This window comes from Alligator mississippiensis, chromosome 3 (assembly GCF_030867095.1).
Source record: "Alligator mississippiensis isolate rAllMis1 chromosome 3, rAllMis1, whole genome shotgun sequence".
NCBI classification, from domain to species: domain Eukaryota; kingdom Metazoa; phylum Chordata; order Crocodylia; family Alligatoridae; genus Alligator; species Alligator mississippiensis.
Window position 1 is genome coordinate 96,078,747 of NC_081826.1, and position 12,426 is coordinate 96,091,172.

Here is a 12,426-nt window from a genome sequence, read left to right on the forward strand (position 1 = left end):
ACAAATGCCCAACGGTTTTATTTTTAGTAAATATTTACATTAAAACAATGACCAAAGACGTAGTGCAGCACCGTATCGGGTGATGTACAGAAACAGCCAAGAGACATGCCATGAAGGGCCTGCTACTCTCTTTTCTTTGCAACAGTATGTGTTATTTGCTCCTAACAAATAAAGATGTAAAAATTATCGCATACCTCAGTGTACACAATAGCAGTCATCCAGAAGCGCTTGCTAGGCCTGGGGACAGACAGCATGGCCCAAAGAAATATAAGTATGGGAAGCACAAGAGTTATCATAGAAGCAGAGATCATGTGATTAAGGATAATCACAAAATAGCACACCATTTCTGACCGGGCCACCAACGTATTGTATAGGGCATAAATGAGGAGCAATAGCCGAGGCTGATCAACATAGAATTTCTCCGAATCTTCCAGTTCCTCATCATAAAACATCCTGCGAGAAGAAGAGTTCCATAAATGACATGCAAATAAAATGTGTGCAATATAATTTTTAATTTGTATTGTTTTCCCTTTTAAAAATAGGGCCAAATTTTGTTGGAGAGTCTATAAATATAAATAGATTTTGCTGTTCTAAACCAATATCAGCAATCTTGTTTGATGCAAACATCATGTAACATTAGAATTCAGTGACAATTTAAAGCAAACAAATAGGAAGTGTCCAGCCAGTAAATCTCAATTGTAAATCAAACTACATTACTGAGACATTGGATTGGATTCTGCTTTTCCCATACAATAAAGTCAGAATGGTTATACTGGCATAAATTAATGAGAGTGAGAGCAAAATGAATGCTGCTTTATTTTCCTTTAGGAGGCAGAAGTCTCTTTTGGCACTGAAGATAAAATCCATTGTTCCTCAAAATGTAAATAGCTATTAAATACTTTCTAAAATAACAACAGTCTGAAATGACAAAGCAGCTTCACATACACGTAAATCTCTTTGCTTTTTTGGGGGTGTGTTACATTATGAATTAATTTGGTTGAACACTTGAAAACGAAAAGGGATAAAGAATAGGGCTGTGAGAAGCTTCAGTCCCTGATTCGATTCAGTGGACATATGACTCATTTTGGGGGCCAAATCTCCTAATCCGAATCGAATCAGGAGACCCTTTAATCTCTCCAAATCGATTTGGAAAGATTCAGAGATTCGACCATAGACACAGTTTTGAATGTTTTTTCTACGTACCTAGAGGTAGCATGTAGCTCGTGAATGCTGCGACGCTGGGGCAGATGGAGCATCCAACAGGAGTTCAGGGGGCTCCCCAGCGTGCTTGGCAGCAGACCTGGAGTGGACCAGAAGCACTTCTGGTCCACTTCTGGGTCCACTGGGGAGCGTGTGGAGGGACCACCCTGTGCCCCCCCCCGCTCAGTTACTGGTGCCTCCTGGGTCTGACCCAGGGTCCCCCCATGACCAATCACTGAGCTGGGAGGGCACAGGGGGGAGGGACGCAGGGGAGCCCCCCCACCCTCTCCCCAGCAGACCCAGAAGTGGACCAGAAGCCACATCTGGTACCTTAAGGTATGCAAAAAAAAACATTTAAAGCTGTGTCTATGGCCGAATCACTGATTCTCTGAATCAGCATCGAATCTTCAGATCTGGATTTGGCTGAATTGAATTGGGGACAGTGATCCAGATCAACTAACTGAATCACTATCCCCAATTCAGGCTGAATCTGAATATAAATCCAAATCCGAATTGAATATGGCTCATTTCGCACACCCCCAATAAAGAAGCCCAAAAGAAAAAACTCTCAGTTTATACAAGCAATACAATGCTTTTCTGTCTATTTTCAACTGAGCCAAAGGACATTTTGGGGATTTGATATTTTGCCTGGTCCTTGCCTGGGTCTATAGTGCCTTGCCTGGGTCTATAGTGCAAGGGAAGGAGCCTCTTCTCATGTTGGTTCTACTTTGACACAGGCAGACAGACTTCTACAGGAGACAACATCTACAGGAGCCTTACAGCCCTGTTTGCTGTAATCTTATTTTATATCGGCTGCATAAGGCCTAAGTAGAATTTCAGACTCTGCATTCGATGGAGCAGAGGAACAGCTCCTTCCTTGCTCTTCTGGAATTACAAATTGAGAAAGCAAAGCAATGGCTCCAGGTGTTGGCCCACAGAATTTGCTGGCTATGTGGAAAGCAGAGGAGTATCCTATATCTATCTCAAGAAGGAATATAGCAGATGCTTCCTCTGTAGACTTAGAAGCTTTATCAGAAAGTGTCTCCTTCAAAAGTGGGAACAATTTCAATGACAATTTAAACAATAATTTAGAGAGATACACCTTATGGCAGCTAGACACAGTGCATTTTTGGGAAGAAACTTTCCTGTGCCATCACTAGAGCTGCCATCCATGTTTCTACATTTAGAATGCAGAGATGTTAAAGATTCTTTCCCACATTCATTGGGATAATTTTAGAAACAAAATATTTCCTGGCTGCAATTAAAACAATGTTGGAGAAGATGCCCCTCGCCAAACAATTATAAAGAACAGTTATAATATTTTAAAAAGGAAAAAAACTCTCTCAGGAGCAGCTACAGAGAAAAAGTTACACAAAATAGTAGCTAACCTATTTTGGGAAACCTTAAAGCTGGCACTAACATTTCACTTAAAGTTTAAGCACTTAAAGATTAAACACTCAAAGTTTCTTACTTGTTCAGAAGCAGCTCACTCGCAGTTAGCTCATGAGTCAATGGAGGGAGAATGGTATCATTCAATTTGTCACTTGGAATTTCATCTGGGCTCACTAACATGAGGCTCTTGCCACCAGAGTCATCTTGAGAACCAACTGAAATATCCTCAAAGCTGACTGCTTTGCTATATGAAGGTGGGGCTTCAGCATTGCCATCCCCAACAGAATACAACTGCATGTCAGTATCCGGAGTGCATGCAACCTCTTCTGAATCCATGCCATAATCTTCTGTCTCCTCCTCTTGCCTTGATGCCAAACGTGCCCCATCATCCTCATGCTCCCCTTCTACTTCTTCAATAGTTTCTGTTGTCCCCTGACGGGAATACAGCATGGTGACCTGGGTAGGCTCACTGTCAGGAATGATAGGAACAGAAAGAATTTTCCTCGGAAAATTTTTGTTAAATTCTGCTTTCAGGTAAAAATATTAGCAACATCAGTCCACTCCCAAACCTTCAAAATGCATTGCATTTGGCAGAAAATGTATCACCATCACCTCCCCTTCACGCATACAAAGCCATCTGTTCCATCTGTGCCCTGAGTGATTGCTTGTTGAATTTTCAGTGATTCAATATGGCTCCAAAGCAAGTCAGGACAAACTGGTGCTGACAAAGAGAGAACTTGTACCAGTTTTCTTAGAACAAAAAATTCCAGCCACAATCAGGACATGTTTCGGCATTCATTTGAGTGAGCTGCATGATGCCACAGTACATATAATGATCCATGTGCTTCAATTAAATGCTCATAACAATTGTGGCTTTGTTGCATAGTTTTAAAGCTGCAGTCAGCAATCAAAATGTAAGTTGGATACACACAATCCATCCATCAAGTCTGATTCTAAACCCAGTAATAATGGACAGGTAACGTGCACACATGGAGAAACTCCATTCCAATTAAATGCCGTTCTGGGAACAGGAATGTTATGATACCTTTCTTACCTTTAGGTCATGTTATATTCTTCTTCTTCAGTCCTTTGTCTTACCCGTCTTTTTCTTTTCCTTATGCACACCTCTTTTCTTTTTCCAACTGTTCTTATTTATTCTTTTATCTATTTACCTCCTTCACAGCTTCTCTCTTGCTTGATAATCCTTTCTCTGCTTTGTATGTCCTTCATCATTCCTTCTACTATTCTGTTTCTCTTCTGGCCACCTCCTCAAATAGTCTATCCTTGTTTTCCTTTTGGACTTTTTTTGCTGATGTCTCTATTTCTCCTAATCCCTAGTTTTTCACTCTTTCCACTCCCTTCCCTCATTCTTGCTCCTTCTTGCTAAAAGAGCAGAGCCAAAGTTTCCATGTCATGGTTTCTAAAGTTAGATTCCCATGCCTGTATAGAGGTTGTCTGATCATCTGAAAAACGAAAGTCCCACAAATTATGTTGATGCCAATGGGAGCAGCTGTGGGCTCAACACCTTTGAAAATCTGGCTACTATTATTCAGGCGACTAAAAGTGGGTTTAGGAGCCTGACTTTAGGCATCCAGTTCAAAATGATGGAACAGGATGTAAAGAGTAAGAGAAGAGGGTATTCTGTTTGGTTTTTTTAAAGCAAATCAACAAATGATTATTGGTTTGACATTATTTTGAACCTAAAAGTCTTGCCACAACACAAGGGAGTAAAGCTTCCATCAAGCATGCAAATAATTTAAATACTCATATCTGCAAAAATATACACTGCAAAATATATAATGGTCAGGGTAAATGAGTGAACAAAGCATGCACGAGTTAAGCACCTTGACACTATACTGCCACTGTCAGCTGATGAAGAGGACATATCCATGCTGTGCATTTTACGAAGCCTAGGTCGAGCGCGCTCACTTGTTTTAGGAACAGTGTCTGGTCCATCTAAATCATCAAGAGTTGACTGCCTTGAGAACAGCATGGTTGCTTCAGTGTAGCAGCTAGCAGCGCAAACAGTTATAAAGACAGTGTTAAATACTAGTGACATTACTTCATACATGGTACAGTAAATGAATGTGCTCGCCATGCAGCAAAACACAGACACAAAGGCGAAAGGTTCAGAGAGAAGATAAGGACCTGTTTAGAGCCACCACATAAACAAATTCTTGTGCACAGAAAGTGCAGCTCAAAATAATATAGGAACTATAACTAGTAATCATAAAATGTATCCAACTATTCATAGAGAAATAGGGAACAATAGAGCATCAAAGCTTTACATATTGGCTCGATGTACGCATTTGCGTAACTGTGGGGTTTTAGTTTTTTTATTTTGCTATATCCACATTTTGTTTTGCTTTTGTAGAAATTCCCAAATGCAATGAAACTATTTCAGAACCTTATCTCTGCACAACTTGTATTTATTAATAATGGACTACGCTGAATTCTTTTATAAGACACAAGTTAATTTCCTAAAGACCCTTTAAAATTAAATAAGTTCATATTTTAAAAATAGAAAAATAGTTTTCTTATACTGATTAAATCTCATTCCAAATTAAAGAGCCAAAACGGATACGTCACTTAAACAGTACTCATTTGACACATGTCAAATATAACCTGCGTTCTATGAGATTGTTTTACATTTTGTATTTAATATGTGGCTGTGATGGCAATTATTGATTCTTGTAAGGAGATGTCAGTTACATCAAGTTCTTTTTTAAAAATGATTTTTTATCATTATTTCCAAATGTGTAACATATAAGATACCAAGGAAAAGATATATTGATTAAAACCCTTATCTCCTTTCACTTGTCTGTACTGTGGGACAACAGAGGCATATATCATGTTTGGGATTATGCTATTATTAGATAAAACGAGAAGAAAAAAATAAGCTGTAAGAAAGACAACACTTTTATAAATACAAACATGTAAAATAGCAATGGAAAGGAAGCAAATCTATTAATGACATATGGTAGGTAACCAAAATGTATTTTGATATAAAATTCACTGAAGAACAGGGAACTGTTTTATATTTCAAATCATGCAGTCACCTCTCTGATTCTCTCAGATCTATACATAAGAAAAGAAAGTGCCTAAAATTATAGGATTTGGACTCCACTTTTCTTTTTACTTCCAAGGCATTTTGGCTGTGAACATTTTGAAAGGGCAAAGAACTGAACAAAGAAGGGAACTCACTATATCATCTAAGCGACCTTGGTTTCAACAACCAGGGAAAAGGGAAAACCTCCTTGATAAAATAAAAAGATTGTGACTTTGGCCATAAGAAGAAAAGGGCAGAAATCACTGCTAATTTGGGGAGAACAAAAAAAAAGAATTGGGATCCATATATTCATAGCCAGACAGGGCTGACTAACTTTGGATAAAACAGATATAGGCAAAGAGAAACCTTCTGCAGAGGTGACTGAGCAGATTGCTATTGCTATCATCTGAATATCTGGCCTACTGTAAAATATGCTATTTTTGTAATTACTGTTAACATATGCACAGCCAGTTATGCCCAGGAAAAGCACAACATTCTCAGTGCTAGGGTTCACTGCATTTATAGCTTCATCCCGTTCGGGATTTTATGGGGCAGTCTTCTATGATGTAATCATATCTGTACCTGGCCAAATAGTTTGAATTAACTCCAAACCTCATTGGAATAGCTGAAGGTCCCCCACCTCTTTGGGTTCTGACTGCAGATATTTCTCACTACCCTGTGGACATAGGCACACATATAGATGCAGAGGGAGAGGACTAGTCATGTGCTGTGGAATCCTGGGAAAGCAAAGAATTATTTTTTACTGGTATCTAGGCTGTTCCACCAAGTAGAGGGAGGTCGGTGTCTGCGATACAACCTTATAGTCGGAAGGAATTTTCCCATTTGTTTCAGTGGGTGCAGGATTAAGACCACTGCCTGCATAGATCTATTGGAATTGCTCTCCACCACAATTCTTTCAATGGATTCTTTGGCATTGCAATAGAGGAACATGCTAGTGGGATTTCCAAAAGTGACAAAGCATGTTAGATTCTTATTCCCTTTTAATATCAAGGTTAAATATACTACTTGGACTCTTTTTAATGAAGAAAATAATGTATTTAATTTTTCCTCAAATGCTCTTTCCACCAGAAAGACCTGATCCAACTCCTAAAATCAATGGCAAAACATCTACTGATTACAGTAGTGTGAAATTTGGTCTACAGTTAGGTGCTGTAATAAGTCGGTTAAATATGTGTTTAAAGCAAGAGCAGAGAAGTCATCAGAAGAAAAATATATTTAGCAGCTAATTAGTATCCTTCCAGATTTTAAGAGCTGCACAGGATTATGCCTGTAGGCTCAGGAATATACTGCACAATCTGGAGAATCTGGGATGGTGAGGAGTATATAATCTAGGACACAAGAGGTAAAATCTCAACTTTAAAGGAGGTTGCATTTGATGAGGCTAGGGTTTTGCTGTCTATTCCTTTGTAGTGTGTATACTTGTCTAGTCCTTTTACCAAACTCCTGAGCTATTTGGTTCTTCTAAGCAGTTCATCAGTTAACTGGAGACAATAACAATAAGCTAATTGTGATGCTGGCTTCAAATCTCTTTTGTTGGGTACATTAAAGAACCGGTTGTATAACGGGGCAAAAAATGTCTTTTTGTTTCTTCTGTACCAAGTTTCACTGCATATGTCTTGTTAAGTTTGTATTTAGTAGTCTCAATGCTAGCAAATAACATTTCTGCCTGGAGGAATGCCAAATATGTAAAACAGATTAAAAATAATGAAAACAATAATTTTAATTACAGGACTTTTATAACAAACAGCCAGACGTTTTGGTGCATGATACTTTAAAGTATACCTGCTGAGTTTCCTTGTTCAGGAAATAGACAAGCAAATCACCCCTGGCCACATGCCTAAGTAAATACAGTAGGATCCAAGGACTTTCAGTTCAGTTAGAAGTATTTATGCGCTAAACAAGATCAACCACATACAGACTTACTAAAGTCCATAAAATAGGATCTATTAACTACATAGTATGTAAAGTATGTGACCAGGACTAGCTAAAGATCAGAACAACTTAAACATAGAGGACACTGGGCATGTCTCAACATTCATTAATGCGCTTTTCCTAATGCACATTAAATTTAGTACCTCTGGGTGCCTATACATGAGCGCCGAGGCTGCTCTAACATGCTGGAATTCCAGCGCATCGGAACAGAATTGATTAACTGAGTCTGCTGGAGTGTGGCAATTTCCATGCTCCAGCAGCCTCCTGCATCTTGTGTATCAGTATCCTCACACTTAAAAATGGTGGTGGGGGAGCCTGAACTAAAGCTTATTGAACAAACTTTAGTTCTAGCACCCCAGCCACTATTTTCAAGCGTGGGGATGCTGAGACAGGAGACATGGCACCGCTTTAGAGTGGTTTTGACAGCAGCTTTTATTAAAGTGATGCCCCTTCCCCCTGTCCCTTGGAGCATTTGTAAAAGTGCCCTCTAATGTGATGTACTAAATAAATGCAAATTAAGCTGCCCTACTGCGCAGTAGCGAAAGTGCATGCTTTTTAAATGATGCTTTAGTGTGCAGTAAAATACATTACTGTGCATTAAAGGCCACATGTAGACGTGCCCACTGTCCCTTTCATGTAGGAGTAGTCCTGTATTTGGTGAAGGAAAAAATTAGCAAAGGAATATATGCATAATTTGGTGAAATACTATACGAAGCTTTGAAGTGATATAGCATGAAACTTGTTTCACCAATTACAGCACTGCACAAGCCCATGCTAATATTCTAAACATCTGAATATTCTAACTTCTCCAAGAAGTTATCTTTATATGAAATGGATACATTACACACTGGACTAGGACTACTGCATTATAGTTTTAATCAGAGTGGGGGGAAAAAAGGGACAGAAAGTAATTAAAAACCTTTTTTTCCAATATAAGAAAAGCAGCATAGAATACTCTGGAAGAGTCTTAGAATTTCCAAAGAATTGTTCTTTTATGGTGGGAACAATCTTCCTACAGATGACTATGAAAGTTCAGCTTTAAAACTACATACTTTCCATATGCAAAGTATATGGATATGCAAAGATGTTTAAGTAATAATGGTGGCTCCTTGTGGTGTTCCTAGTCCTGAAAAAACCACGGAAACTTCCTTTAGGAAATGAGCTTAGAGCACACAAGAGAGACCTACCAGTCTTTTTACTTAGCTATAGTAAATGCTGACCTAATAACTGAGGAATGCCCGAGGTGCTGTGTAGAAGATGATAACATCCAGCCCTGATCTTTTCCATCTCATACACAGCCACCTTAGGCTGATATCCTGATACCCACTGAAGGGGTTTCTGTAGAGGCACAAAAAGGAGGAGAAGACAACTGCAGTGATGGTTTCATCCCTCTTTGTGAGAGGTGACTGCCCTTTTTCTACTGCAGACTCGGAGTTTTGAACTGAGGGATAGTTTCATAGAAGGTAGGGTCAGAAGGGACCTCACCAAATCATCAAGTCCGACTCCCTGCCAGGGGCACGAAAGAACACTGGGGTCGGACAACCCCGGCAAGGTGCCTATCTAGCCTCCTTTTGAAGACCCCAGGGTAGGAGCAAGCACCACTTCCATTGGAAGTTGGTTGCAGATCCTAGCCACCCTGACTGTGAAGTAGTGCCTCCTGATATCTAGCCTGAACCTACTCTCCATCAACTTATGGCTGTTATTTCTTGCTACTCCTGGGAGTGCTCAGGGGAACAGGGCCTCTCCCATTGCCTGCTGGTCTCCCTGCCTGCTGCCAGTTTATAGATGGCCACCAGATCCCCTCTCAGCCTTCTCTTGTGGAGGCTGAACAGATTCAGGTCTCGTAGCCTACCCTCGTAGGGCCTGCCCTGCTGCACCCGATCATGTGAGTGGCCTTCCTCTGGACCCTCTCCATGTTGTCCACATCCCTCCTGAAGTGCAGCACCCAGAACTGGACGCAGTACTCCAACTGCAGCCTGACCAATGTCGCATAGAGGGGGAGGATCACCTCCTTGGACCCGCTTGAGATGCATCTGTGGATGCATGACAAGGTGCGGTTAGCCTTCCTGACTATGTCCTCACATTGGTGGCGCATGTTCATCTTGGAATCAATAATGACTCCAAGATCCTTTTCTGCCTCTGTGCTGACAAGAGGGGAGTTCCCCAGCCTGTAGGTATGCTGCTGGTTTTTTTTTCTCTAGGTGCAATACCCTGCACTTGTCAGTATTGAATCCCATCTTATTCTCATCTGTCTACCCCTGTAACCTGTCCAGATCCAATTGCAGCCTGGATGATTGAGATTCAATTATTACCTTGCTTGTTTGTAAAAGAAATTTATTCTCAAGGTAAGTGTGTTTGTTTAATATATTTATAAGGACTTGTCCATCAGCCATTTCGTTGAATATCAGGGCTCTTTTGTCATTTGGGTTATTCAAAGAATTGCTCCACTGTGAGTTACAGAACTTCATTGCCTTAAAACAGCACACAAGAGCTCTTCACAATCCCAGGAAGCGGTAGAGGTACCCTTATAAACAGAAAGAAGAGCTATCATTTAGCTCTAGTGCAGGGTAGTCTAAAGCTATGAATAAATGTATCTGTTAAGCTTTTAAAAGGGGAAGGGGAGCTGATAATTAAGGAGCATACATCAGCTGCTACACTATAACTATTATAACTGCAGGTTCCCAAAGCAATACAATTTAGATAAATCACTAATTTCATCCCTGAAGGAAACATGTAACCATTTTGCTATGCTTGTACTGCCACAGAAGCACATGGATATGTGCATGTGCATTGTAGTAGCATACACTGGTATAATTTGAGATCAATGTGGCTGTGACATCGGTCTGTACCCTAAGTGACTGGTTATTGCTTCCTTTAATCAAAGGTCATTATTATTGCAACAGATGTGTACCATCTACAGATATTACTGATATAAAAGTACTTAAGTATTCATTCAGGGAAAAATTTGCACTTAGAAAACTCAATTGTGAATGCATTTTGTTGCTCCTTTGCTAATGTATCCTTGTGTTATCTTATTTTGAGACATTTCAGGAGATAACTGCAGATCATGGCAATTTCAAAAAAGAAATTATTGAACCAGAATAGAAGATACAATTTTACCAAAAAAAATTCATTTAGGTATTCGGTTCACAACAGTTACATTATTTAAAAATAAATAAATAAATAAATAGATAATAATTAAAAAAAATATATACTTATATTTGGAACCTGTGTCCTTTTATAAAGTAAAATTACACTCCCTATGCAATAAGAACAAGCTTTAAGTTTTGAAACCATGTTAGCTAACACTAATATATTGCTACTACATTCTGCTCTATAATTAAGTCCGATTTCTCCTCTTACTGAACAATAAGACTGAATTTTATTTTAATGGGAATGGCTTTGTACCTACATAACTTTTCTTTTTAAAAGAGCAGCTAAGTAAATCCTGTAAGCTGCATTCTACCCTTCAGGTATGCAAACATGACCGCAGTTGAAGTCAACAGGTGCTGCATAAACCTGAGCATAGAATTTGACTTTATTATTTTTTCCTCTGTAGTCAGTGCCTGGTTAACTTTTGGACAAAAGGTGAACATTTCATGTGGGTTGGTAGTTAGATACTGGGAAATGTGTGCTGGAACAGGAAATGTTGAAGGTTTGATAGCAGTACGCCACTGACTGTGTATAGGGATTGTTTTACAGTCAGTGGTATAATGTAGCAGCATTTTGGGGATATTTGACTCATGTACCACACTCAGACTTTTATATCTGAGATAAACAGAGACTCTCAGTCATGTTTGCTTTTGAATAACCTTGGAAAGAAAAACAAGCCCCTATTATTTTTAGCTTGTTAACCTCTAACCATATGTCATTAGTAAAAGCTGAGCATAGTTTACTGTATACACAAGCAATGGAGTCTGCAGGGAGTATCAAGTGTGAGTTGATACTGCCATACTTCAGAGAAGACTAGAAAACAGCAGAAGGCAACAATCTGATTATGAAATAGCTGTAATTCAAAGCTTCCCTCTCCCTTTTGACACTATAGGACAGCTTCCATGGCCACTCAGAGGTAAAGAATGTACTGGGCTCAGTAAAAACAGGATGTTTCTGGACCAGGAGGAAGTGAGTAAGTGGGAGCCTGTATGCGTGTGTGTGAGAGAAACAGCTAAGGGCATACAGAAAGTTTGGTACTAAATTCTACAGCACTTTTCCAGAGAAGTGTGAAGGGGGAAGGTGTGTTTCTTACACAAATGTTAGGGGCACAAATGGTGGATACAAAAACTGCACAGATTACTGGACTATAAGCATGGGAATGGGGGAAAGTGCCCTTTGGCCCTTTCTCCACATTTGTGGAGAAAGATTCCATTTGCTCAAACCACTACAGTGTCCTGATGCAAAGCTGTTTATGCAGGTTACATGCAAGAGATAAGAATTTCATGTTCCATGAACAAGATCTGTGTAAAAAATGATGAAATTCCTTGACTCAAAGTTTATTTTCATTTAGCAAAATATCCAAGTATCTACCCATGGAGATATAAATTGCTATTAATTTCTATAAGACCAAAAACCTTGCGGAAACTTGTCATTTAGTATTCAAAAGGAAATAAAAAGTAATGGTTTAGAGGAAAAAAAGTTAAGTCAGATGCCCCTTCCTGCTCTGCAGAAAGCTTAAAGCCCCTCACTGCTCTGCAGGAAAGATGATTACGGTCAAAAGCAAGAGAAAATTTACTTTTTATCTACTGTACTGTCACTGATAAATCAAAGAGTCAAGTCCAGCATTACAAAGCAATTTACTAAAATTAATTCTACTGCATGATTTTTCTCATTTGCAA

At 39.3% G+C, this 12,426-nt stretch overlaps 1 protein-coding gene across 6 annotated transcripts in view; it reads right to left on the minus strand.

The window, feature by feature from the left end:
* PIEZO2 (piezo type mechanosensitive ion channel component 2) overlaps positions 1–12,426 on the minus strand; it is a 537,727-nt gene that overhangs the window by 37,467 nt on the left and 487,834 nt on the right. For 4 of the 6 annotated variants that reach the window (XM_019490411.2, XM_059724248.1, XM_059724249.1 and 1 more), the window contains 3 exons: positions 4,437–4,604; positions 2,672–3,061; positions 195–453 (listed from right to left, as the gene is read on the minus strand). In XM_019490411.2, coding sequence (XP_019345956.2) covers positions 195–453; positions 2,672–3,061; positions 4,437–4,604 — 817 coding nt within the window. The remainder of the gene's footprint in view (positions 1–194; positions 454–2,671; positions 3,062–4,436; positions 4,605–12,426) is intronic. The other 2 variants (XM_019490413.2, XM_059724250.1) reach the window with 1 other exon arrangement.